Genomic DNA, 27,521 nt, shown 5'->3' on the forward strand with positions numbered 1-27,521 from the left:
CCTTGGGGTGATAGCAGAGGGCTTGCTGGCCATCTCGGTGCCACGGGAGGAGGAGTGGATGTGCTGTAGGTGGATCTTCGGCTGAGACACGCCAAAGGAGGAGCTTTCTGCCAAGAAGCAATGCTCTGAGATCAGTGCTCGGCATCCCTTGTGGGCGGGTGGCTTCTCAGCAGGGTTGCAGGGACAAGCCCACCAGCAGATAATAACAACCTGATTTTAGATTCGCAGACTCCCGAACAGGGCTGGGCGTTTTTATTCACAAATAGCATAGTCACTGAAGAATCCAGTTTCAGCAGAGAGTTTTGGCAAAGAAAGAACGGAGTGTTGTAAAAGCTGGAAGCTGCCCTCGGTTTTCTCCTCTGAAACAAGGGCTCATCTCACAGCTTACACAAAAAACCTTAGTAAAGAAAGAAAAGAAATATTTCTGATAAACAGGTAATCAGGTGCTGGATTAACCTGGGCTCTACTGATCTCAAAACAGTGTGTCCATTTTGAGTTTTTTTTCTTTTGTTTGTTTGTTTACAAATTAAAAAAATAATAATTGCCTTGGCAGAGCATCAAACAACAATTTATTTTTTCTGACTTTAGCTTGTGGTTGATTTTGATTCAGCTACAGCACTTGAACAATCAGTGCTCTGCAAATTCCTGATCTCAGAGCATCTCCGAGGTTCTACATCCAGGAGTTTTTCCTTGCTGCTTTCCTGTGGTCATTTGAAGGAGACACCCAACTGCCATCAGAAGCAGTAACTAACTCTTGCTTCTGAGACAGGCAGTCGGACGTTCTCTCTGCTGTGTCTTGGGGGAACAGCAGATATCTCTGCCAACTGAAATTTGCCAAAAGCCTTTGTGTTATGTTCCCACTGCAGAAAAATACCAAGGTTCACCAAGCAGCCTCAGCTGCTCTGAGTTCTACAGACTCCAGAAGGTCTGTCCCACCTGAGTGGCTCTGGGCACTTTTGCCAAGGTCTCCTTCACCACTTTCCTCCCAGACCTGGAAGGACACATCTGTCGTGGCCAATCTGAAGACGTACTGGTGTGGAGAACACGCCCATTTGATTTTTCCTGTCCTTGATGCTGAACGTACACGGCGTGGGGAGAAATCACAGCTCCAGTATATATGGCACCGTCTCCCCATCCTCCCAGTTCTGTGGCTGTGATGCTCTCCCTTCCACATAGCTTCAAAGTTGCTTATATCAGAACTACTAATCTGCTTTTCCCCTTTTTCATTTCTTCCAGGGGTTTGTTGTCTTCAAACAGTAACTGAAGGAGAAGGTGCTTCTGAGAACCATGATGTCCCTGGGTGTCAGTAAAGGTAGTTCCTTTCCCCATCCCGAGCTGTCTGGGATCTGCCTGCTGCCGTGGCTTTCCTTTGCCTTCTTTGCTCAGTTGTCATTTGCTGTAACGTCTCTGCCCAACTCCCCCAGTGCGCTGTGTCCGAGGGCAGCAGACACCGCTTCATTGTCTGGGACCTGCTCCAACCTGCACTTCCAAAATTACGTGCATTTGGCTATCATTTCAGTATCCATGAAGGTGCAGAGAGCTGGAGAGCTTATAGGCTGGCTGAGGTTTGAGATGAGCAAGAGACTAATAAACTACCATATTACTCGCTTTTCAAGACCCTCCTCAAAATTCTCTGTCTTTGAAATGTCTACTGAAAACGCAGCAGCAGTTGGCAGCCAGTGCAGCAGCTGACCGGGATGGCTTCCCCGTGTCTCTGTCTGCCCACCCCTTTAGGGAGGTATTGGTCTGAGAGTGCGTTTTTAGAACTGAACTTTGTGATGGAAACATGGAAACGAGGAACCAAAGGATGTGTCTCCTCCAAGCCCGACAGGCCACCAGAGAAAGCTGACAGCTGGGTGTTTGGATTTTATGGCTTACCTCTAACCCCCAACTCTTGGCTCAGCTTCATGCTCCAGACGTGTCATCCTCTCCCACAAACCAAAACAGCCTTCTGCTGGAGCTGATGTGATGGGAATCGCCAGAGGAAACTCTCATGGCTTTGTAAATAAGTGATTAGACCACCCCCTGAATGTCTTTGGTCTTCCTGAGAGAAAATGACTCATTAGTGTTGAGCAGTCCTCTGAAAGGAGAGAAGAAACTCTCTGTAGAGGAGGTGATGCACCAGAGTAAATTGATCCTGAAGTTTGGATGACAGCTCGTTTCCCTCTCTCATCAGATGTGGCAAAAGGCTCATTCGGTGTTTGAATTTCCGACTGAAAGGAGACTGGTGCTCCCTCCTCTCTGGGATCCACCCACCTGCTGATGCTGTGAATCCTTGCCCTTCCTCAGCAACCCTTCTCCCCTCTCCTAGGAGGTGTCATTCCATCCACCGATGAAGACCGCAGGAGGATCATTAGGCAGATGAAGGTTCGCACCACCCTGAAAGGAGATAAGAGCTGGATCCACCACCACAACTCAGACTCCGAGGATGAGAAGAAGAGCAGCCCGCTGTAAGTGTGGTCCCTGAGGAATGCTCCTCTTCTCCCTTCCCTTGCCCTCATCAACCTCCCATGAGGTTCTGCAGGTTCTCTGGCCTGCAGAAGCAGCACATGTGGTGCTGGGATGTTTTGGGGTCCCCATGATGCCAGGGAATGACACCGCCAAAGGGGAGCGGTGCTCCTGTTTAATTTTGATAAATGCAGGTTGGGGAGAAGCTCTGAGGAACGGCCTTTCCTGGGAGCTGGGAATCCAGCAGCACAGGTAGATCTGAAGTCTCAGGAGATCTCCCAGGCTTTTTTAAGCCAGGTTGTGTTTCACCATGTCCAGAGTGACAAATGAGGGGGCAGACCTTGATGAGAGGGAGTTTAAGTGATAAACCAGCCAGGCCAATAAAACCATAAACCAACACGACCTGCACCAGTTTCCCTTTAATTCGAAACAAAACCAAGCCCAAGCCGGTCTCCTCTTAGCAACTCCCTCTGACAACATCACTGCCATGTTCAGCAAGGCAGCCCAGCCAGGGCAGAAGTTCATTATGTCGTTGTGTTTTCTCTTCCCTCAGGTCTGGACAGGCCGGTGGGGGATCCTCAGCCTCAACACCTATTGCTCCTCAGAATGACAGGTAATTTTGGGGACCCATCCTGCTGCTTCCAGTGTTATCTCATGGGGTCAGTGCATGCTTCCACTGGTTCTTCACAAACGTCTGTTCCTTCATTTTTAGTGAATCCCTCCAAGGTTAGTTTTGGTGCAGCAGCTGAGGTATCACCCAAGGCCCACTGAGCTGGATTTTTGGCTTGACAGCCACCTGGACGTTTTCCTTTAACACTGGTGCTGCTGCTGTTGTTTTTCCACGTGTTTCTTAATTCACCAACGTCTGTTCTCTGCACAGGTCTTCTGCCTCCAAGCCTCAATCTGGATATCTCATCAGGTTGGTACAGAGTGGCATATATTTGGGCTATAGGGGAAGGAGAACTAGATCAGGAGCAACAAGCATGAGAAATGTTACTATCTCTTGGGTTCTCCTATTAGTTAGGAACATTTCAATGCTCAAGGGAGTACCTTGGGGAAGAGATAGTCCTGAGAGTTTCGTTTAACAGGTAGTTTGATGGTGATGTTAACAGAAAATCTGATCTCTGTATGATGTGACGATCACACATGGAAGGATTATCGTGCTATGACAATGTTCCACCATCCTGGTGTAGCGACGAAGCTTGTTGCTTCAGCTTCCTCTGACTGTTGGGCTGTTGCCCATGGAGACTCTGATGCCACTGTAGTCCTGAACAGGTTGGCAAGCCCCATGATACCATACCCCAAGCCTGTATGCAAGCTGACTTTACCATGTTGTCTAAGGCCAGGGAGTGGGAAGATGGAGCTTTTCTCAGGATGACTCTCCCAAGGAAAGGCCTTCTAATTCTTGGTGTTCTGAGCCAGCACCTTCCTCCCAACAGGACGTACAGATGCTGTTAGGCCAAAAAGTGTCTGTAAGTCTCTGAGTTTTGGTTCCAAACCCTGTCCAGCAAAAGATTTAACATGTCTCTTTTCTCCCCAGAGGGGTGTTCACAAGAACCATCGATAAGACCTCTTCCACGCCAAATTCTTCATCTCCTAATGAAGCACGAAAAACGTATGTGTATGTCTTCCTCCTCTTCATGAAAATGAGCTTTTAAATGTTGTACATATTTCTAGTCATTCTCTTACTTTGGGCAGTGCTTGTGGGCTTCCACTGAGCTCCACTAACTCCCTGCTAGATGCTGGAAGACGAGGCTGTTCGTTTAACAGCTCCGCTCAGCAGACATGGGAAAAAGCCAAGGCACCAAACTCTGTATTTTCCTCACCAGAGCATGGGATGGCAGTTGGCTGTGAAAGCACTCACAGGTTTGGGTTAAATTTAGCAAATAGTTTTGAGTGGGGGACAAATCACACGGAATCCTTGCAAAGCTGTAAGGCTCCGTTTTGATGTTTTTCATGTGGACTGGTTGGTTTTGGGGTTTTTTGAAACCTGTCTTGTGAGAAGCACTTACATTCCGTTCTAGTAAGTAAGACCTAAGTGTGGCTCTGATCTAAGCCAGTGTGTTGTTGCACCTCAAGGGAAACCTTTTGAAACCCCATCTTTCACCCTGTTTTGATTCATCTGGGGAGAAGGGTGATGCAACAAGGTGTCGTCTTCAGTCTCACTGGCTGATCCTGGGACAGAGTAGCACTGTCCCACAGAGGGATATCCCCATACCAGCTCTGCCAACTCACGGTGGCCCTGGGGAAGCAAAGTAGACCTCAAATCCCAGTCCAAAGCCGTGAAAAGAAGGCAAATGCTTTTTGAGAGAATTCAGAGAGTGGATCTTTGGGGTCACCCTGTTTCCCCCATCGTGTGGAGCGTGGTGAGGGTGGCAAAGGGTGAGAACTCGGGAGGGTCGTGTTAACAGATGTGATTTGTGCCATCTGCAGCGCTGCCGCGAAGGGACACGGCCAGTGCCGTTCTTCCTCTGGCTACAGGATGACCACCGAGGATTACAAGAAACTGTGAGTGTGCAAAGGGAGCAGCACGTTCTGTCCGTGCACGGGCTCAGCAGCACCTGAGCCTCAGGGATGAAGCCACCAGCACGTGGGTGCCTGGCCAGGCACGGCTGCTTCAGCTGAGCGCTGCAGAGCTGTCGCTAGAAATTGAAGCAGGTCCTGGTGGCACCTCCAGGGCTGCGTGGGCCATAAGGCATTTCTTGACCTGGTAATGGCCTTTGTACGGAGTGAATTGTATCACCTGGTAGTAATTAAGGCAGAAATTTAGGAGGACGCAGCCTGGGGACTTGGTTTGCAGCATTGCTGGCCTTTCTGCACCAGGAGAAAGGAGGGGCCTTGTGGCAGAACAGCTTTTTCCTGCACAGCTTTTCATGTCAGACTGTGGCTCTAAGCTGAAAGCTGAGTGTTTATCATGAACCAGGCTCTAGGCTTAACCCCTACACAGAGAAAACAAAATCCTGCCAACCCCATTGTGCGTGAAAAATACAAGTGTCCTCCACACTTGTGTGCAATGCTCCTGGGGTCTAAACCCATTTCCACATGCCCTGCCCTTGGATTTACCTTGGGGTTTGCAGCTCCCTTACCCTGGCTCTCTCCTGCCCTTTCTGCTTCAGAGCTCCGTATAACGTCAGGCAAAAATCAGTGGACTTGGACGAGGAGGATGTGCCGTTTACTCCAGATGAACATAAAAAGAGGTATGCCCTCCAGGTAACCTCCTTCTTCTGGCAGGGGCAGTGACAAGTGGACTTACTTCATTTTAACTGCTGGTTACTGGGAGGGCCAGTTCGATGGTGATCACAGCTAAGCCATTAGACTGCAATAAAATAATAATCAGCTGATATTCCTACACAGAGCGCATCTATGTCCACAGGCGACCGCGCTCCCGACAAAATATAATTAAAAGCCTGACATGATTCACCCTGACAGCATACCCCAATTAATTTGGCAGCTGGAAGTGGGTTGTGGAATCCATCAGCTGCGTAGTGTCTATGTGAAAAGATAGAGAGGTGCAACCAGCCTGGCAGTAACGGGGGTGCCCACCTCCCGCAGCCTGCGGCTGCGCCTCTGCGGCCGGACCGCTCGCGGACTCGCATCCAAGTCCGGATCCAGACGGATCTCTCATTCTCATACCAGGAGTGGAACGTGTTTTGGCCGTGTGGCAGATCTGCATCTGATGCAGGCAGCATCCTTGTTGCTTTCAGCCGAGTTTCTGAAGATACTTTTCCTCAGATACAAGACTTTTACAAATGAAAACTCAGTGGTTTGCCCACTGGGGACGAACCAGTAAAGGTGCTTTCAGAGATGTGCACTTCTCCCTCGGTACATCTGGTGGCACTGATGTCTGTACAGACACGTGCAATCCGTGCAGCATGTCAGCCACAAAGCCTGTATCCCGTTTTTTTGTCCCGCGGTATGCAATGTTGCAAGAGTCCAGGTCTCGAAAAAGAGAACTCCCTCTGCCCTCCTGGAAGAGGTAGTTGTTTTGGTTTGTTTATTTTTATTTGCCTGACACTTTACATCCATTGAAAATGCTATGGCCACCAGCAGCAGGAGCAGAAGGTGACCCCTTCCCTCCCTTTCAGGACAGAGGCAGCCAACAGTGTCCTGAGACGCACTGCCAGCAGAGAACGTGCCTACGTCCTCTCGGCGGCCAAGAAAAGCAATGGGTGAGTCTTCAGCATGCAAGTGTGGGGCAGGAGACAGGGAAGAGGCTGTTGAAGGTGGTCTCACAGGGATGGTGGCCTGACCTGAGACCCTCTGAAGGTGATGGGTACCTTTCCCATGAGTGGAGAAGACGTAGCTGCCATCCCTCTAGAAGCGCCAAGGGTATCTGCAGGTTTCTGCAGAACTGGGGAAATCCTCCAGGAGTCTTGGGAAGCCCTCTTTACTGAGAGGGATGGAATTTCAAGAAGAGAAAAACCATGATAGTTCCTAATTCCCTGGGCCCTCAGTTCTTAATACTGCTCTCTCCAGTTTTGTTGCGTGTAAGGGGGAAAGCAGAACACATAGAAACTGCATCTTGCATGGATCAGCGTTTCGCAACAGTTTGCCTTTCCATTGTGTTCGAACAATAGTGAGATTTACAAGATCCTGATCTTAGTTGCAGCTTCAAAATAGTTCTGTGGGGAGAAAGAACCTAACAGTAACGTGTGGATCTGCAACAGGAATGTGAAGGATGTGTGGGAGCTACTGGTGTTCAACGCTCTGTTGTCCATCTCTTTTTCTGGGAGGGGAAAAAAAAAAAAAGCAGATTTCCAAGGTCTCTGATCTCCCGGGAGCCATGATAGTGACTTTTTTGCAGCTCAGTTTCACTATGAATCCTTTTCCTCTTGACATAACTCAGGGTGACACAATGAGGCACCAGGAGGTCGCTGGTGCAGGAGGAGGCAGGGAGGGATGTGCCAGCAGCACTCGGCTGTGCCCAGGGTGAGACAAATGCTTGGGCAGGATCTGCAAGGACGGGAAGGGTGCTGGCACTGGCTGCTAGTTCTTCTGGGGCACTGAGGGTCGTGTGGTATGGAGGGAGGCAGGTTTGTGTGCAGGAAGAAAAACAACTATCAGGAAGGCATAAAATTAAAAAGACCCTTTGGGGAAGGTTCTTCACCTCACATGTTGTAACTAGCCACTCTTCTTTTCATTTCCTCTGCTCTGTAATTTGCACAGGTTTAACACACCCAGTCACTGTCAGCTCTGCCCAAATGGTGTTACGTGACCCCTTAATGCCTTGCACTTCTCACTGTTGCCTTTCTGCTTCCTTTACAGCAGCCCAACACAAGAATTTCCACCCTTGTTCGCCAAGAGGTAGGTCATTGAACCTCTGCAAGTCCTGCTGGGATTGCGTGTCTGATTGCTGTACCTGCTCTTAAACGCTGGGATGGGAGATCTTGAAGTGTTTCAAAGCAGAGGAGAGACACTTCCCTTAAAAAAGGATGCTCTGGGTTGAATCACTCTGGCTTTTGAGAGCTTACAGTTTTGTAATCACTGAGAATACAGTACTGATGATGCTTTGGGTTATGGGCAACCTGAAACAAGGAGACACTTGTTTACTGCCTTTCTTCTTCCAGGGAAGGCTGGTTCCAATTCGCTAAGCTGGTGAATACTCTTCAGACTTGAGGCATTTAATTTCTAAAGCAGTTGGTGTGACAGGGAAATGATGGCTAGGGCGCTGTCTGGAATTTGAGCATTCAGCTGATGCTATTTGTGAAGCAACTCTGACAGCAAAATGCCACTGATTTGGGCTGAAGGTCTCACTGCATTCAGCCAGTTGAGATGCTCACCAGTAGCAGGGCACAGGGAGCATGAGGAGCAGGAAAAATCTGCCTCTAGGGGAAACAAAGGGAAAACATAGCTTAAGGGAAAACAAGAATAAACTGCCTGGATTAGCTAGCAGTGGGGAGTAGGAAATGGTGTGATGTTTGTGTCTCTCTCTGCCTTTTCAAAGAATCGAGATAGAAGAGGAGGAAGGCCAGCAGAGGAGGAGTCCGACTGTGTCTGGTTCATGCAGGTTTTCACCAGATGACAACAGGTATTTACTTCATCCTGGAGCAGTGTGTTGACTGCCTTTGATTTTAGGGCATGCTGATCTACCATCTTTGCAGGTAACTGCACTTGTCTGCAAGGTAGCAGCTATCTGAACACAACTAGAGATGGAGGCTTTTCAAAAGAGGCTTCTCAGAAAATCCTGATTGCCCCTTTCCTGCAAAAAAGGAAAGATCCAAAATGAAAAATGACATCAGCTAACTTGGTGAAACAAACGGGCAGGCATGGGGCCAGGGGGCCAGAGCATTAAGTACCCAGCTGACAGCCCCAGGAGGTGACAAACTGCATTTAACTACAGGCCAACTCTAGTGTGAGTTGTACGGTGTAAACCTGCCACTGAGCCTCTCTCCTGATCCTGCTCCGCAGCCCAATCAGCCCTGTCTTCACAAGGTGCTCACATGCCACAGGAATGAGCCTGGTGGCACTTCTGGAAAGACAACTCACAGGAGGTGGCAGAGCAGCCATCGTGGAATCACAGAACGGTTTGAGTTGGAAGGGACCTCAAAGACCATCCAGTTCCAAGCCCCCTGCCATGGGCAGGGACACCCTCCACTACACCAGGTTGCTCAAAGCCTCATCCAACCTGGCCTTGAACACTGCCAGGGATGGGGCAGCCACAGCTTCTCTGGGCAACCTGTGCCAGTGCCTCAGCACCCTCAGAGGGAAGAATGCCTACATCGGGTAGTGATGATTTTCTTTTCGTAGCAAACTCGGCTGTGCGAACTGACCCCATCACCTAGACATGAAATAACATCTCATTATTTCCAGTCCCCTGAGCCACCTCTCTGCTTTTTGTTAGACTTTAGATGTAATTATTCTACTGTGATGGCAACAGAGAGGTGCAACCAGAGACGTTTGAGGGGTTCATTATCATCGAGTCCCCATCCCTGGATGTGTTTAAGAATAGGGTGGATGATCTACTTGAGGATATGGTTTAATGGGGATTAGGGATGGTTGGACTCGATGATCTCTAAGGTCTTTTCCAACCTAGAAATCTATGAATCTATGAATCTTTAAATTGATCTTTGCTTTGATGGGAAATGTGAGCCTCGTTTCAAGCCCCCAGCCCCTTTCCAGGCTGCTGTGAAGCCCAGGTGTACACGGAGCTGTACGGAGCCATGGCACATGGGCTGGAGCGTTCCTGCCGTGGCCCGTGAGACCTGGGGAGAGGCTGTGTCTGGTGTAACGGGGCAGCCCTGGCACCCTCCTGTAGCCCACGCTGGTTGGGAAGAGCTGGCACGTGGTGTGGGGCTGAGTGGGACCAGTGTGCAGAAAGGTTTGGCTGAAATGGAAATGTTTGCCCTAGGAGGGGGAATCCTCTGTTTTCAAGCAGATTCATTTAATTTGGGATTCAGCTCCCTATTCCTGCTCCGAGGGGTGGCTCGATGCCAGGCAGCAGCATTATTAGCTTCTCTGCCACTCTGGTCCGGAGTGAGCCCAGCAGGAAGTCCAACAAATGAGGCCTTTCAGCCCGAAATGCTATACATTTGGGATGGAGGAGCTGCCTCATGAGTTTTGGTGGCAGTTTTGTGCCGTCGTGGTGCAGGTTTGAGGCAGGGTGGGGAAGCAGTTACCCTCCCTTCCACATGCTCCACGGTGAAATGGATTTTGTGAACGCACTCGAGCTTTAATCTGTACGTTTGAGGAAACTGTTTTTCGGTGCAAACTCGAAACGGGGGGGATAGAGATGGCTCCAGCTGTGTCAAATGGGAAAAAACGGTTTCTAAAGACCGAGTGTTTCAGCAGAAAGGCAGATACTGGTCCCATTTGTGCAGCAGTGCCTAGGAACAGCTGCGTGGCAGCCCTTGCACAGCAGGGCTTGGCCTCGCTGCCCAGGAAGCAGACACAAGAGCCATGGGCCAACGCAGGATGTGTCCCTTCACAGGAGAAGGCACCTAAAAAAAAATCTGTTTCTCATGCTTTGTTACATGGTGATTGTTATTTTTTTTTTATCAGTACTAATGGGCTAAGAAGAACCACCACTGAGTCTTCGTGGAATGAGCTGAAGACAACAGCAGCATCTCCCTCCAGGTGAGTTTTATGGCATGTCCAGGAGGTCTTGGATGTTTTTTGTGGTTGTATCAGCCCATTTGTAGCTGTAGGTCAGAGACTTTTGTGGGCATCATCTGGGAGGTGAAATGAAGCAAATGTGTCAGTCTTGTGCACGGGAGACTTTTCTTGGATGCAGGCAGCTGTTCTGAAAAGATTTTACGTCCAAAATCCATGTTATGTCCTGCAAGGATCTGACAACATCCTGACAGAAGGGCTCGAAACCTGAAGGGAAAAATACCAAACATCTGAACTCTTTCTTGCCAAATATGTGTAGTGGAATGATCTTCAGTTGCTTCCAGCTTTGTCTGTTTGATTAAGTTCATGGCTATAGTATAAAAAGTGCTGAAGTGGTTTTCCACAGCACAGGTAGATATTCCTGGTGATATCTTTTTTTTTTAATTTAAAAATTGCTCTGATAAGACAACTTTGTAAGTGAGCGTGTCGAAAACAGTCATGTTTGTTTTCTATTTTATTTATTCACAGAAAGCAACACTTCAATGCAGGAAAATTTTGGCCAGCTGCCGTGGGGAGCTGGTTTGTTCAGGAATGACAGCTTTTTTCTTTGCCTTCTCTTGCAGCACTGAAACAGGCAGCGAGAGCCAAACCACCACATCCTCAAGTGAAACTTCAGAGAGAATCTCCACTTCTACTGAAATCAGGTAGGTCTGTTGTCCCTGCATCATCCTACAGCTCCACTGAGGACAGCAAGGGGCATCTGGGCCGGAGAGTTTGGCTCTGCTTGGGGGTATTTTCCCAGATACACACGATTGTTCTGGACGCAGCGCAGTCACGGAACAATAAATACTACAGCACAGGGAATCCAAGAAAGCAGCACTTTACAAAAGCATTAGCAATCTGGGAGGAAATACACCCAGATGGAAGCTCTGGGCCTCCCACAGCTCGAACATTACTCAGTTCTTTCTGCTGACAATATAAACCCCAAAACTGCAGACTTTTCCATCGCCTGAACTGACCAGGCTTTCATTTTCCTGCAGCCCTTGCACTGCACGTAGCACACCCTGCCCGTGCTCGTGGTGTGTCCCCTCGCCTCCCCACCTAATCATTCTTGCTGTTTTCCTTGCAGAAATGGTGACAAGAGACAGGTCCCTAATGGGAAACCCTCATCTGAGACTGTGTCACAGCGTGGGGACGGGTAAGAAGCTGAGAGAGGCTGGTCTGTGCTGCTGAACATGAGGCATGAGGCTGCTTCTTGCTCAGAAGTAGCACATCCCTGCTAGTGGTCTCCAACAGATGGCATCTCTCCGGTTATGGTCCTGGGCTGCGCTCCAAGAGCTTCGTCTGCTGGCTAGGCTGCAACTCGTGGGTTTTCTCTGCTCTTCCTTCACCTCCCTCAAGGATTCTCCTCTCTGGCTCGGTCCCTAAAGAGTCTACTTCATGCATTTTATTTTATTTTATTTTTTACCACTCCAGTTGCCCTCCCACTGCCGTTCCCTGGGGAGCTTCTTCCACCTGCAAGGGATGTGTTGAACCTCAGTTGCTGGTGGCTCCTGCTAGCAGTGGTTCTGGTCCTCTGCACCCTGTAGGAAGTCTGAAGGGGTGGCTGAACAATGGGAAAGCGTAAAAAGCTCTGTTATGTGGAGGAAAACCTAAGAAAGAAGGAGCTGATTGGGAACCTAAAGGCATGGGTACAGGTGCTGGACACATGAAGGGGCAGAGCTCTGACACTGTGTAGCTGCACAGGTGAGACAGGGAACTTGCAGTTGAGGGCAGGGAAGCTTCTGGCCCTCCTTGTACCCTTCTGTCCAGCCGTCTTTGGACTGTGCACAGGAGCATTTCAGATTTTTAAAACGTACCCCATTTTAGCAGGTATCTTTTTGTTCTCAGTGTTACCACTCTGAATTTTTGGCTGTGCCTAGGCTGAGGTAGGTGGAGTTGTACACGTGGCCTCACCTTCTGCTCTGTTGTGCTTCAGCAGCTGTAGAAGGCTTGGGTTCACCAAATGAGTTTCTGTAGCATCTACAGTTAATTGCAACTCACTCTCCACCTCTATTAGTGAAGATAAAGCTCAGAAATGTTCCCAAACCAATATCTCAGGCTGAAGCAAAGTCTAGAGTGCTTGAGAAAAGGAAGAGGCTGGACTATTGTTGTGGTCATTCAACTGAAGCCCGTGAATATATCCTGGTATGTCATTGCAGGGGCAGCCTGATTACAATGTGCTCGTTGTGCTGGGGGTCACTCGGGTCACATAGCTGCTCCTAATTGTGAGTCAGTCTCCCGGAGAAACGAGAGGATGCCTCATTACTTAAGCCACCTAAAACTGGAGAGAGTAATTGGCAGGGAAGGAAGGAGACAGGCAACACAGCTCGACAGGTCTGGGGGAGTGAAGGACGGGTGTGGGGTCCAGCTGGTGGACCTGTAGAAGACCTTTCTGGCCCATGAGCAGAGAGAGAACAGCTGTTGTAGGGTACTTAGGCTCACCTGAGCAAAGGGGTGAGCAGAACCTCGCTGCAGGGAGCAGCACATCTCCATAACCGCTGAAGAGCAGGCAGGGCCACTGCACTCAGAAGGTTCCTGTCCTGATGTGTTGAGTTGGCCCCGTTTTGTGCTCCTTCTGACCAACAGTAGACTGTTCTGGGATGATATGACATAAATGCTGTCAGGTCATACCTCACTGGCGTTTTCCTAGTGACGAATCTCTGAAGAAGCCTGAGCGGTTCCCATGGGATGAACCAGCCCCCAGAGCAACCGTGGCTTCCACGAGCGGAAGGTAGAGCTAGTGTGACATTCCTGGGTCGATTTGAGCATTGTGTGGATCAGGAGCTGCTGCTCTTGGGCTCGCCGGAATCTCTGAATGGATATTTACTGGCAGAAAAAACACAGTTCAGTCTGTGCTTTGCAGAACTGTGGCGGCTTCTCTAAAATTTTATTTAAGAAGAGGGAAAGAAACAAAACGCTGCCTTCTTCAGTAAACCTGTGATATTTTGTTCCAGTTTTTTCTTTAGTTTCTATCATACAAAACAATAATCACTTTTGTGGGTCATTTCTGCATTTTCCGGGCTTACTCCCAAACATAAGCCAATTCTGAAATGTAATTTTTGTTTTTTAATTACGGTATGGAGAGGTTCACACTCCATGTATCTCTAGGCCCCCAGCCTCCACCTACCTATTTACTTTTGCAACAAGAGACCCCCTAAAAAACCCCAAAAACCAAACCAGCCCCCAAAACCCAAGCACAAAGGGAAATTGCACGTCCTGTAAACTCTCTGGCAACCCAAAATTTTCAGTGACGAGGCAAAGTTGTGTCCTGGCTCTAAGGTACTGTGGAGAGAGGTTAAAAACCCCGCAGTGGCAGGCAGGACAGTGTCGCTGAGCTGGTGGTTGTCTCCAAATGCCCAAATGAGATCCACCATCACTGCTCTGCTCGCCTTTTGGGTCAGCTCCCCGCGACAAGCCAGCGGGGTCGGGGCCGTTCCTTCCCTCCGTGTGTGCAGATGGAGGTGCTGGTGTTGCAGCTGGGGGCTGGAGGACATCCCACTGTTTCTGGAAGAGTCTTGGCTTGAATTTCCAGCCGATTCCATACCACTGGCATCTGTCACGTGTTGATGGTGTTCAGAGTTACTAGATGCTCCTTTGTACTTCATACACACTGAGTTTCCCCAAAGTTTCTTGCCATTTTACCTGTAGAAATATACTGAGGAACATCTCCGGGAGGTTTTAGGGATTTCTTCCTCTCTCGTTTATTAAATGCATAAGAAAATAATTGTAGAGCGTTACGCAGACCGAAGATGTTCTCTAAAGTTAGTGTCTCTCCATTTCAGTTATCCTGAACACACAGAAGCCAACAATGGATTTTACCCACCTAAGTAAGTGTTAAACCAATTAACGGTGTGAAGCTCACTTCCCCTCTCCATTTTAGAGCAAGAGGGATCTTCTCCTGACCTAGTACTGCCCTAACAAATGTGTTGTGGGAGCAGCACTGGCAAAGCAGGGGGTGGGCCTGATTGACCAGCTCCAAATGGACTGAGATCTTTCAGCTTCTTTCCATGCAGTAGTGTGAGCTGGTTGGGTTTGTGGCTCTGCCCTTCAGGTCTGCTGCAGGACATTTACTGAGCCAAGCAGGAAGGAGGAAAAGATGTTACGTTTGAGACAGGAAAATTTCATGTTTGCTGGTTTTGCTGCTTGCTCTGTTCTCCAACTTGCTGAGCTTCTTTGTGACCCATGAATCTCTCTCTCTTCCCAGGTCCAACCCTGATGGCAGGGACGGGCTCGCAGATGCTACAGACAAGCTGCACCACCAGTACGAGCCCTCTCGCTACTGGGATGATGCAGAGTCTGAACCTGCGAGGTCAGAGCCTGGCACTGGTGCTCACAGCGGGCAGATGTGGTGGGGGGGAATATGTGACTCGTCCAGAGTAGAGCTGGAAGCAGAGTCCAAATTGGGCAACAAAGCAAGGGGAGCCAGAAAATCCTAGGTGGCTGAACAGTGGGAACAGGATTCCTTCTGTTACACGTCAACGTCTTTCTGCAGAAGCAGCCTGGGAGCAGATACAGCAGCTTTATCGTTGCTTTTAGCATTGATCTCAAAAATGTCTCTATTCCACATGCTTTTTAGAGCGTGCCTGCTCCCCTGACAATGTCAGGGTGCAGAGTCAGGAAAGAATTGCTGCTGTTAACAGTAAACACACTGATCTCCCTGAAGCTGCTTTCTTCACTCGCTTTAGTCCGTTATTTTGGGACTTGACTCCATGCATGGCTTACCGAAGGACCTGAGGTAGCAAATGATGTCTTCAAACCTCCTAGCTGGGACGAGGAGGATCACAGGGCTCCCAGTAGTATGGTGTAAATCTCAAGACCTAGAGCTGCCGCTAGTAATGTAGGAATGTTTTCCCCAAAGTTATTGATATTGTGCCTTGTCCCAGGTGCACGATCTTGTGAGGCCAGAGAAGTCTCGTATCCAGCCAAGACGTGCGTGAGTTGAGGCCAAGTAGCTGCATTAGTTCCACTAACAGCCTCTGTTCTTCTTGATGAGAGACAGTGAAAACGTTTGTTTGGTTTTTTTCTGAAGGAAGACCAGTTCTCTGAGAAAATCACCTTCTGTTTTCTGGTCTCATATAAAGTGCAGTGTTGTTATTTCATACAGGTTCCCCTTGAAGCCTTCAGCAAGCTGTCGAGCTGTAGATTCTTGCCTTTTTTTGACAGGTCTAGCTTGCAGTCTGGTGTCCCTTCTCCTCCTACTGAGAGAGCCCCTGTGCACCTAGAGGACACAGAATATTCCTTTAAAAGGTAAACGTTGGGTAAATTTAGTGGGCATATGAGTGATACTGAGGATTAAGGGAAATCTGAACAGGCAGGCACAGAAAGAGTCGTCTTTTCGTGGCTTTTGTCCCAAGGATGAAGGCAACTGTGCTGAGGTTTAAAGCACAGCTTGCAAAATAAACCAAGACACTTGCATTGTATCCCTCCTCCATCTGCTTTGATATGATCCAAGCAGCCCAGCTTTTTTTTTTTCCTCCTCTTGGTGCTTGTGTGCATGGTGGGGTTCAGTCACCACCTTCTCACTCGCTGGTGATCCAGTGAAATGCTGTGGTGATGCTGGAGTGGCAGCGAGGGAGCGGAAAGGCAGCTGAAACACATCGAAACGCAGCTGTAGCCTAAACGTGGTCCCTAAAGAAAAATCCTGCTGTGGGGCAGTGAATGGCATAGATGGACACAAGCCTTGCCTGCTGAGCAGGTAGTATTCACCAGTGCAAGGATTCAGGTGCCAGTTTTTAAAGATGTAATGGGCCTTTCTTTGATTTTCAGATCTGTCCTGGGCTACAAGGAGAGAAGCAGCTCCCAAGAGAGCAGATACACGAGTCCAGAGGTCCCAGCGTACGGCAAGCCGTACTGGAATGAAGTGATGTAAGGACCTGGGGTGCTAACCCCGTGGTTGCTAATATGTTTTCTCATTGCTGAAAGCCTTGGCATTACTGATTGCTCAGGAAATATCAAGCACGAGAACAGCAGCATAAGGGCCATTTGTCCAATCAGCTCTAAACTGCTCCTCTCACCACCATCCAGTGAAGTGACACGTTTCCTACTGTGTTCACTGAAGACTAACCACACAGCAAATGCATTTGCCGTTTCCCAATTTCTTCCCTGTAGCCCCTGGTATTTTAAAGAGCTAATTTCAGCATGTGAAAATGTTGCTGTTTGACCCATCCATTGAATTCCAAGCAGTTAAGCTTTGTGTTTCGTTGTGCTGGTTACAGCTTAGCCCTTGGAATATCCTCCACCGAAGCCTTGTGACTTACTTTCTTCTCAGTGTGCGTTGAGCTGAGCCTTCAGGTGCTCGTGCTTGACAGCTACAAGTGGGATTTCTTTTCCTTTGCCAGGTCTTCCCAAGATTTCAAAGAGGAGAATGCCCCTAGAGAAAGGGAGCACGAGAGCACACGAGCCTCAGATGACTATAAACCAGAGCTGCTCCAGGAAGGGTAAGCGGTCGGTAGGGCTCACCCCCAGTATCTGCTCACTTCAGAATTCATCATGTCTCATTCTGCCCCAATGTAGCTGTGACCACAGAGCAGCTCTTCTGCTTTGCACCCAGGAGTGGGGAGTTTATAACGGCACATCCCAGCAGGCAATCCCACCCGTGCTGATGGGAAAAGCCACTTGGATGAGATGCTCTCACAGTGTGGGAAGTCCAAGAGATGTGCACTGACAGCATGTGACATAGGTCCTTTGGCATCACCGTGGCTCCCTTAGTACTGCAGTGGCAGGCAATAGCTTCTGCTGCCCAGGGATCTCAGCAAGTATTTATGAACGCTCCAAAGTCATGCGTGAGTGTGTCCTGAGGTCTTAGAAGCATCTGTCAGTCCAAGGAATCCTGACACGAGCGCTTTCTCCTGCACCTGACATTTTCCTTCTGCGACAATCTCTGATGAAAGGCCTTTAGCTGTGACCCTGCAAGCTAGAGCGGGCTTTGTGCGCAGGATTCCCATCACGTCTGGGACCAGGGCAGTTTGGAATAGCTCTGGCCAAACAATGTCTCTCCTGCTCCCTGCCTGATGGCTCCTGCCTTGGGGATGGATGTCTACCCACCCCAGCAGGATTTTGTCCGCTGCCTTCAGCACAGGTCTTTATCTTAGGTTTTCAGACTCAAACAACCATGCTGAGAAGGGACAAGAACCTCCTGACCATGATGTCCACCCAGAGCCTCCCAGGTCAAAGGAACATTCTGACCATGAACCCAGCATGACTGGGTAAGGAATCAGATAATCACCCCCCTGCCTTTTCCTGTAGGATGTTGAATTCCTTGTGTGTCTTCCCCCACATACGTGTGCTGATAAAATCTCCCAGGCTCCCCTTTTGTGCCTGATTATAGTGCCCCTTCTGCTGGGTGAACCTTGTGCCATGGTTTTGTATGGAAGTCTGGGAGAAAACACCTTCATTAGCTGTAGGCATCAAACACTGGCCCCCTGGATGCAGGAATGCAAAATGCAGTTTTGATGCAGGAATCCAAGCCGGTTTCAGATTTTCTGCCGGATATTGGTATTCCCAGAGGGGTTGGGGTGCACAAACATACAAAACCAGATGGAAAAAGCAAACAAACTTTTGCCTGGGTTAATGCAGACAGGTGTAAATTCAGGGTGGCTCTGCAGTGGGTTTATCTAGTGGATACACTTCTGAGATGGTACCCAGATGAGGCCAGCTCATGCTCTTAGTCTGAAACGTAACGTAGAGGTAGTGGATCATAGAATGGTCATAAATAAATGACCAGAGTTAAAATGTCAAGTTTGGAAAGAGTAAACAGGTAACTGATGCTCATCAGGAGCTTTATTTTTTCTTTCCTTTCAGTGTTACTTTTTAGAGATCTGTATTTTCTCTCTTTTTTTTTTTCCCCCCCCACATCTCTTTGGATTCTCTGGCATATTCCCATGCGGGAATATTGTACTTTTCTCGAGGCAGGAGGTTCACCAGGGGTTGCATCCACATCCTACGGTCGTTTTATGTGCAGTGGCACTTGTGCAGACTGTAATGGTCACTGTCTTGGCAGGTCCAGCGCTCCACCCAGAGAGAGCAGCATCACTGCCCCAGAGACCCACTGTGCAGAGGAACCCGACCCACGGCACGGAAGGTATGGCGAGGGGGCCAGCGTGCCCTCACTGCTGGCACATCTCACGTTCTCCCTGTTGCCCTGCTCAAAGGCATTGCAAATGCTCCTTTCTTGGCTGCTGGATTCAAACCCCACCATAGTCATGGTATTACTGCATTTCCTCACTGCAGTGGACAGGCTTACACACAAGTGCTAAAGATGCTAACAGGCTTTTTCCTCCCTGGCCAGGATCACTCCAGCTTATGAAGAACAAACCTGCCCCACCACAGACAGTCACCACGAGAGCCCAGGAGACTGGAGACACAATGAGCCTGACCCAGTGGCAGCCAGGTACAGTGGGACCCTTTGTTTCTCCCCGTCAGCGCTCTCAAATCCTCCTCCTTTGCCATTCCTGCTTCTTGATACAAACCTGCCTGAAGCCATAGAATCATAGAATGGCACAGGCTGGAAGGGACCTCAGAGATCATCTAATCCAACTCCCTGTCATGGGCAGGGACGCCTCTCAAGTAGATCAGGCTACTCAAGACTTTGTCCAGCTTGGCCTTGAACACCTCCAGGGTCAAGTCCTGGACCTATGTGAGTTTGCCCAGTGTACAGTCAGCAAGTGACACTGACAAAAGGAATATGAGGCTTAGGAGACCTTGAGAACCCGTTAGCAGCCTGGTGCCCCAGGTTCTCCTGATTGCCAGTAGAAGGAGGCATGATCCAGCCTCGGCAAATTCTGAACACTTGTGTGAGCTGGTCACAGCAAATACAGTCACTGGCTTTATGGTCAAATTGGCTCTAATTCTTTAGCAGGTCTAACTTCAGCTCACAAGAGAGCGCTCTCAGTGCACATGAGACCCAGCATGCCATGCCACTGTACATGGACCGCCAGCCTTTGAACACCAGCGTGCCAGCACCCAGTCACAGGATACCGTCCTATGTAGACAGCCAAGTATTCGGCACCAGAAGGTAACGGTTTGGGGATGGGATGCAGAGACAAGGAAAGCTGCTGGCACAGAAATATTGGACAGAAACTCTGGGCCAGGTTGTATGATGACTGCATCAAGAAGTGAGAACAGGATTTTGTTCCCAGAGGGCGCAACAGTATTGCCAGGTCTCACAACACATGGAACAAGATCATTTGGGGACCTGAAGGGCTGAAGAAGGGATTCAGGAGATCTGAGCTGCTGATTGCTCTGTAACACTGGGCAGTTCTTGGCTGGTTGTATTCAGACCACCTACACAGTCCCTGGAAACCTGACAGATGTGTAGAGACCACATGTGCTTCTCCTCTGTAACTGCGGAGATGATTCAGGAGCGGTTATGTTTTTATTTCTCGAGACCCTCAATGACCTAAGAGACAAGCTGTACACTTACAACTATTATTTATGAATATATCTACACTCCTGTGATCTGAATGTGGCCTTCAGCTCTTTTAGCGTTTTTCAGAAAGTTGGTGTCACAAAGCTCTCATTTGCTTTCAGAGGCATTTGCAGACAAGGATTAGAATAAATGGGACAGACCTCTACTGTACTCCGGAGCCCGTTGTCCCCCCGGCACTGTGTGCTGCTGACACGTCTCTCTGCAGGGCAGGAAACTCGGGCTTCGTTCCTGCCCTTGGGTTTATTTCGTGGACCAAACGCGTGTCCTGCCCGGAGCGGGGTTTTTCTCATCTTATGATGAGCTTAGCCCGTCCCCCCCTCTCTCTGTACTGCAGCATTGATTTGCAGGGTTTCCCAGCAGTGTTTAACATTAAGTTATGCAGTTGCCTGAAGCTTTAATCAGGACCAAAGTGCTGATATACAATATAAACATAATCTGTGCCCCAGGGCGCTGGCAAGAAAGGCATGACCATAAGCTATAAGCTCATTTTCTCTATTGAAAGAGCCGGAGCTCTGCCCACCAGTTAAAGCCATTCCAGTAATGGGTTCTGTCTCGGAAAAGTGAAAACGTGCAGGTCTGACACCCAGATGGGTCGGCCGCTCAGCAGTTCCCGCGTGCAGATGGTGCAGTGGTGGTTTTGGTGGGTGCTGGGGGAAGAAACAATACTGAGTACAGAGCCACTTTGACTTCACCCTCAAGCATCAGGTTTGGAGTTTGCTTTCCCAGCCCCAGAGCTCCGTGTGCGCTGCAGAACCAGCGCAGGGCAAAGGGAGACCGTATCGCGATAGCGACTGCTGCTGGGACGACATGTCAGTAAGCCAGTGTGGGGACCCCAGTGGCTCCTGGTACAACGTAATCAGGACTCTGTGCTTCCTTGCCAGGCCCACCCCCGATTACGAAGGGAGAGTTTATGATGGGAGAAGCAGCCCGCGGAGCAGCAGGTACGACAGCACCAGTGCCAGGGGGCTCTGCGAATTCAACCCCACAGCCGGACGGTAAGAAATCAAAGGGAATCCAGACTTGTTACCACAAAGAATGCCCTGCTGCTACATTTCTCCAGTATCTGGAGTGTCCTGACCCACTTCTGATTCCCCAGATCTAAGCATGTGCAGTAGGTGCGGTTCGTGTGGATGGCTGTGGTGCGTGGGTGATTCTGATGCTGAGCAGGGAGACGTTTAGCCAAGATTCTCACCGCTTGTGAGGATCCCTCACGTGCTCAAGTTCAGTGCTTGAGATTCTATCACTTCCTTTCATAGCCACGACTCCCTTCCCAGAGATACCGCCATGTCCATTTCCCAAAGAAGCCACAGGGTGCCGTTCTACATGGACAGCTTAAACTATAACAGCACCAGGTAAATGGGTAGTCTTGATGGTTGAGAGGGAAACCTCCACGGAACGGTTGTGGAGGAGAAGCTAGGAAGCAAAGCCAAGAGTTGAAAGAGAGATGAATGGTTTCCAGAGTGTGGATGTGTGATCTAGAGGCACAGAACTACTCTTAAACCATTCCTAGCAAAAGCTGCCCAGCTGTCTGTGATACATCCATCTCTGGTCTCTGGAGATTTTTCACCATGTGGGGTGCCAGAACAGAGTGACAGGAGAATGAAGGGCTGGTTCCTGGCTACCCTCCCTTGACCAGACATTGGCCTTTGGAGAGGCTACAGAAAAAAGGAGAGCTAAAAGCAAAGAGAGATGTCAAGAGATGTCACTATCTCCAGAATGTCAATGATTCAATGACTGAACTGGTCCTAGAGCAAGGCTGCTGGAGGTATCCAATATGGAATACCATTACCCTGGGCTTTCTGCAGTCCTTCATGGCAGTGTCAGTCCAGCCACGTGCAGTCTGCTACAGTATGGAGGCACCAGCGTAGGTCTGAGTGTTGGATCTGTAAAGGGGAGTGTGTTGTGGGTGTGAACAGGAGACACAAGATCCTTGGATGGCCTGGGACTGGCTCCAGGCAAGATCAGCTTCATCCCTGCAAGGCAAACGTAACAGGCCTCGTTGCTGAGTGGACAGGCAGAGCTGTTTTCTGAAGACGTGTCAGTAGCCATAGTTTTGCTGCCTTCTTCCTTCTGCAGCTTTTGAAATTATGAAGTTGGGGATAGTTATGTTGGACTTTGGCCAATATGTCCCCCATCTCCTCCTCTCCTGCAGTACATTGTGTGCAGTTCCTCTCCAGGGCTGCTCCCCTTCGGGCTGCACGATTCGCTCGAGTTCTGCGTTTATTTGAAGTTCTTGTTTGACCATTTTTCCCATGGCCCTAAAAATGAGACTTTTCCAAATCACTTCTCTGGGAAAGCAGTACTGTTATGTGGCAGCTGTGAAAAGAGAAAAGGTCTGCCATAAAGATGAATTAATCTGTATGGGGCCTTAGTGTTGCACCCCCCAAACTGCCCTCCTAGGAATAGCGGTAGGTCTTTTCTTGGCTGCCAGCTTGGATCATGGCATGGCTCATGTTTCCAGTGCTCATAGACTTTTCTCTCTCCTGCCAGGCTTCTCTCAAGTTCGAGTGAGAGGATCAGCAGCCCGATCACCACCTTACCCCACAACAGCCCAGCGACTGCTGGGTACCAGCCCGATGCCAGCGCTGCCGGGTAAAGAGCCAAGGGTGCTCACCATCCTCGCGCTGCAATACAGGTTTTGCATGTGGCCATCCTCTTGGGGGAGACAAGTCAGGCTTTGCTGCGTGGCATCTGGGCCACAGGATGTTTCTCAGCCACCCAGAAGGGAGAGGTGGGCTGGGTATTTTTCTCCAGGTGCCCTTTTTTCGAGACCAGGATGTAGGTCACTGTGAGAGCTGTGGCAAAATCATGAATCCTCCGTAACACATTGTAGCTGGAGGGACATGATGGAGCTCCTCATGCCGTAGGCACCCATCACAGGTGTGGGGCTCTTGGAAGTCCATGGTGAGCAAGTGAACAGCCCACAGCAAGTGTATCAGGTTTGGGGGGGGCTGGCACAGGACCCTGACCCCTCGTGTGGTACAGGAGGTAGCATCTCGTCACGGTGCAGCTGTCAGCTCAGAGCTGTATTCTCAGATCTGTGGTTTCCAGTTTGAGGCTTCACCTCAGAGGTGAAAACTGCTGCAGAGTTTTACACAATTTGGGGGTTTCAAAGTGGTGAGAGGCCAGCACAGGCTTTGACGGGCAGTATTTGGGTCCTCCTGGCCTTGCCACAGCCTGCTCATCACAACCTGCCTAAGTGGGAGGCTCCCAGCTGAAACGCTCCACATGGGAAGTGTGTATGCTAGGTTGAAAAAAAAAAAAAGCTTTTTTCTTTTCTCTCCTTAGCTGTGACATGGCTTAGTTTGCTGGTGTAAGAAGAGAGGATTAATCACAGCTTATAGGCAGCAGTGAAAAGGCACCGTGGAGAAAGAGCCCGATTAGTTCATTTCACGGCGCTGGGAAGAGAGCCGGTGGGCACGGTGTCCCCCCTCGAGCCGTGACAGAGCCACAGACAGGCAGATGGGGGCATGTAATTCTGAAATCAGAATTTTAAAGGAGGAGGAATATGCTAGGAAAGGTCGGCTCTGTAAGCAAAAACATCCCCAAAACAAACCAGTATAAATTTATAATGGATGAAAGCGCTGGAGATGTTCCAGTGACAAAACAGTCCCTGTGAGTGGTGCTGTGCCAGGAGGGTTTGAACGTTAACGGGCAGAGCCACGAGCTCTCTGAATACTTATTGTGTGCATAATCCCGACACGATTCGAGAAAGACTTATCCTTGCAAAACAGGGGATAACTGGCTGAAAGAGTTACATTATCCATCCCATTTGTTTTAATTAACTTGATTTGTTTTGGTGGGTTAATTAGAGGCGTGTATTAGGTGTTATTTAGCAACAAAGCTCGATATTCAGTATTTATTGAAGAACAACAGCATCCCACTCCCAGCCTTTTCACGCACGCGTGACGTGTCCAAGTGCACACATGGGGTCCCTTGTGCTGTCTCTCATCAGCTCCAGTCTTTTCTAATGCAAATGCTTCTCCTTCTGTTTCTGCCCTTCCTAGAAAAGGGGTCCTCTTTGTGAAGGAGTACGTGAACAGCAGCGAGCTCTCAGCCTCCCCGCGCCACGGCAGGTATGAGGAGTGTCCGGAGACAGTCGTGTGTCCACATGCGTGTGCAAAGCAGCGGCGTGTGGCTCTGCCAGCTAACACACGCCACGTTAGCCTGCCACTGGGCCTGAGCTCGTCAGCCCTGGGGGGATCACTATCTCAGGTGGGCAGAGAGGTTTGCCAAGGCAGCAGTGCTGCTCTGGGGACCCAGACGGGCATCTCTGCAGTCCACTGGGCTGCCCGGTCCCGTTGCGGGGACAGGAGGATGTGTGTCCTGCAGCTCCTAGAGAAGAGGGGGGATAAACTCTCCCCCTGAGTGGGTCGGCCTCCAAGGTGGGTGCCGGGGTGAAAACACTACGCCGCAGTGTAGAAAAAGTTTAAAAATGCCATTTCCAAGCTTAAATCTTCAGTCTTTTGTATTCTGCTCAAAGGTGACCAAGTAAAGCGACTCCAGATTGACACCAATGTGACCGAGAGCAGAACTTGGCCCTATGTACGCTGCACTTACGCCGATGTGGCAGCCAGTTAACACCCAGTTTGATGCCTCCCTGCTGGCGTTTACCCTCCCTCAGTGCTGTGCTGGCATGACTGTGGGAGCTGATTGCAGGCTCCATAAATCTCCAGCCTTTCCTGTAGGTCGGCAAAGCAGATGTCAGCAACCAAAGATGAGCGTATGGCCGCAGCGTCTGAAAAACGGGCAAACAGAAGGCAGAGAGGGAGCACTCAAGCTGGCTGAGACTAAGGACGTGTCCTGTGTCCTTTTCTCCAGAATAGTTCAGGATTTGGGAGTTTAGTAAGCAGTGAAAATAGCTGCTGTTTATAGGGTCTGTATGTAAACATCAGTGTGATGTTTTACCATATGCCGCCTCCCTCGGCCTCAGGCTCGCGTTTCGGGGTGCGTGCCCCGGTTTCCCAGCCACGCTGCCCACATCCTGCCTCTCCCCGTGGGGGCAGCGGCAGCCAGACATGTCTTTCAGTGCTCTGAAGTTAGGTCAGATGCTGGGGCCACCAGCTTTTTGCTGTCTCTGCTTGCCCTTGGAAGTGCCTACTCCTTCCAAACCTTATCTGCCAGGCTGAGCCCGGAGCGGGCTCTGAGTCTGACCAGAGGCACAGGGATTGTGGTGTGGGGCAGGGAGCAGGGTACTGCCACCCCTAAGGAGTATCTTCAGCGTCAGTACAACAGAGATGAAGCTCCTGCTCTGACAGCCCCCCTCCATCAGGCAGAGCAGCCCTCCCTCTCTGAGGGAAATGCCTTTTCAGGTGGGATGTTGCAGTTAGGACTTTAGGTTAATGATTAGTGGTTCCGTCTGAGATGCTTTTCCCATGGATCACTGTCAAGTGCTGATATTTCCTTCTGTCCCCAGTGGCAGCCTTGTGGATTTGACCGATTTGGAGACAGCAACCTACAGCCACCACAGCTACCTGTCCAGCGCTCCCCTGCAGAGGTAGGACAGCTGGGGGCTGCCCTGGGGGTTTCAGCAAAATGTTAAACAGAAATGCCTTTAAGGTTTTGCTTTTTTAGAATATTGGTATGTGTTTGGGTGAAATAGCAGCGTGAAGTGTAAATGATCTTTGGAAAATACAGTGTCATTGACTTAGAGACCTGTACTGCCCTGCCATGTGGTCTCTGCATCCCTGGGATAACACATGTCCCTCTGTACTGTCACTGGACATGGTCAAACACTTGTAGCAGCAGGCAGCTGGCGCAGAGCGATGCTGGTGTTAGGTAAGAAGCCTCTGGTACGAGTGCTGGGACTGGAACCAGCTTGTGTTGCAGAGGAATTCACTCTTCTGTCCCTTCACAGGTCCAGTGAACCCGTTTGCAGCTACTGCAGCCGCGAGATCCGGGACTGCCCCAAGATCATAGTAGAGCATCTTAACATCTGCTGCCACGAATACTGTTTCAGGGTAAAAAAAACCAACTTTCCTGACTGCCTTCTGTGTGCTGCTGTGAAACGAAGTGGTGGGAGGAGGAATCCTGGTGCAAATTCTGCCCTCAGACTTTCAGAGTAATGTATATAGTTTGTGCCAAATGCTGGCCTCCACATCAGGACAGAAAAAGTCATGCAGTCACAGGTGCTGGTTGTGTCCCCCAAAAGCTTTTCAGCTCCTCAAACAAACGCATATTAGAGCAAAGAGAATTCTTTAGTGTCATCTGATGGAATAGCAGCACCCTCTTTCCTCGTGTCCCTGTCCTTGTGGTAGACTTGCTGCTTTGTGGCCTTCGTGCCCCAGTGCAGGTCTCGCCGAACCTCTCAACCTCTGCAAAGTTGACAAGTAAAGTCTGTGGAAATGGTGAGTGTGGGAGGAGGAAGCCTCATGCCTAAAATGATACAGAGAGTGTTCGTTTCTCTGCCCCCTCCATGCTGTCCTTACTGGATGGTGCTTCGGTTACTGTCTGACCACCTTGTTTTCCCTTCGGCAGTGTGGAATTTGCCACAAAGCAATGGGAGACCTTCTGGATAAAATATTCATCCACCGGGACATCGTCCACTGTGACAAATGCTACGAGAAACTCTTCTAGGTGAGTGCCCCTTTACAGCGTCAGCACGAACGCCTGGATGAGAGAGCTCCTGGAGCTCACTGACTGGAGAGCATTTAACCCTCACATGCACTGAGTGACCCATACGGGGATTTTCCTGGGGCTTTTTAGTGGGAAGCAGTGACCCTTGTTGCAGAATTAGTTAGAAACATGCCAGAGCTGGTCCCAGGGGTCTCGGTTAGAGCCAGAATCTCTGGCCATAAGGTGATAAACAGGCTGGGTCAGCTTCACGTGGGGGAGATGAGCAGAGGGCTGGCTCGAGTGGTGAGAGGAATGTCCCTCAGAGGTCCAGAAGTCCTCCCTGAAGGTAAGGAGAGTTCCTCCTTGTGTCCTGGGCTAACCTGTTGTGGAGGGCTGAGTGCTTTTGCAGCTGTAACAATCTTCCAGCAAGGAGGGAACACATCAGTGGCAGGTGCAGTTAATGCCTTACGTAGAGATCCTTTGAGATGGGAACCACTGGGAAAACCGAAGAGGTGTACGCCCTGTCAGCAAATCAATAGGGGAGTGGGCTGGATATGGCTTTGTTTTGTCTGATGAGCTGGATGGGGCAGGAGTCACCACGGTGGCAACCAGAAACCCTGCCACTGCGCCGAGATTGTAACGAGGGACCTCCTTTCCCCGCTCTGCCTCACGATGGAGAGGAGGGACAGGGGACCTGCCTCGCTGCGTGTGCGGCGGCTTTGTTCGCCTCTTAATGCAACGTGACGGGACGGCATTTCTCGTCCCGTTCCTGCACGCTCGTCTGCTCCACTGACCTCTGTAAGGAGCGTTCCGTGCGGTACCCAGCTCCTGCGTTCACCTTCTCTTTATTTGCTTGCAGGGTTTTGCAAAGCTGGAGGAGGCAGCCAGTGGAAAGTCCTCAGCAGCACGTATCGGAATAGATCTGGCAGTTCCTGACTGGCTAAGATAGCAGAATTCCTGCTCCCCTCTTTCCTCAAGTTATTTTCCCTCTCACTGCCTC

At 49.9% G+C, this 27,521-nt stretch overlaps 1 protein-coding gene across 2 annotated transcripts; it reads left to right on the forward strand.

Moving 5' to 3' along the window:
- Positions 1 to 1,287: 1,287 nt before the first annotated feature.
- ZNF185 (zinc finger protein 185 with LIM domain) lies at positions 1,288 to 26,542 on the forward strand. 2 transcript variants are annotated; one of them, XM_086619755.1, is made up of 29 exons: positions 1,288 to 1,315; positions 2,315 to 2,450; positions 3,002 to 3,061; positions 3,329 to 3,367; positions 3,989 to 4,063; positions 4,882 to 4,956; positions 5,565 to 5,645; positions 6,534 to 6,617; positions 7,714 to 7,752; positions 8,393 to 8,476; positions 10,447 to 10,521; positions 11,121 to 11,201; positions 11,627 to 11,695; positions 13,190 to 13,270; positions 14,322 to 14,366; positions 15,703 to 15,786; positions 16,306 to 16,404; positions 16,878 to 16,976; positions 17,631 to 17,744; positions 18,539 to 18,619; positions 18,827 to 18,928; positions 19,394 to 19,552; positions 20,848 to 20,961; positions 21,223 to 21,318; positions 22,457 to 22,558; positions 23,974 to 24,042; positions 25,383 to 25,463; positions 25,824 to 25,926; positions 26,444 to 26,542. In XM_086619755.1, the coding sequence occupies exons 1-29, from the start codon at positions 1,288 to 1,290 to the stop codon at positions 26,540 to 26,542; spliced, it is 2,454 nt and encodes an 817-aa protein (XP_086475881.1). The 2 variants fall into 2 exon arrangements, with proteins under 2 accessions (XP_086475881.1, XP_086475883.1); XM_086619757.1 differs by lacking the exon at positions 20,848 to 20,961 and adding an exon at positions 14,762 to 14,848 and having other exon boundaries at positions 1,288 to 1,312; positions 2,312 to 2,450.
- The last annotated feature ends 979 nt before the right edge of the window (positions 26,543 to 27,521 follow it).

Source organism: Tauraco erythrolophus, chromosome 13 (assembly GCF_009769465.1).
Source record: "Tauraco erythrolophus isolate bTauEry1 chromosome 13, bTauEry1.pri, whole genome shotgun sequence".
Lineage (NCBI taxonomy): Eukaryota > Metazoa > Chordata > Aves > Musophagiformes > Musophagidae > Tauraco > Tauraco erythrolophus.

Excerpts from the sequence above, each read along its gene's own strand:
- ZNF185 (XM_086619755.1), top strand. The coding sequence starts at position 1,288 with ATGATGTCCCTGGGTGTCAGTAAAGGTA. Across the intron at positions 11,202-11,626 it reads TCCACTTCTACTGAAATCAG|AAATGGTGACAAGAGACAGG; the intron begins GTAGGTCTGTTG and ends TTTTCCTTGCAG. Across the intron at positions 22,559-23,973 it reads CCCGATGCCAGCGCTGCCGG|AAAAGGGGTCCTCTTTGTGA; the intron begins GTAAAGAGCCAA and ends TGCCCTTCCTAG.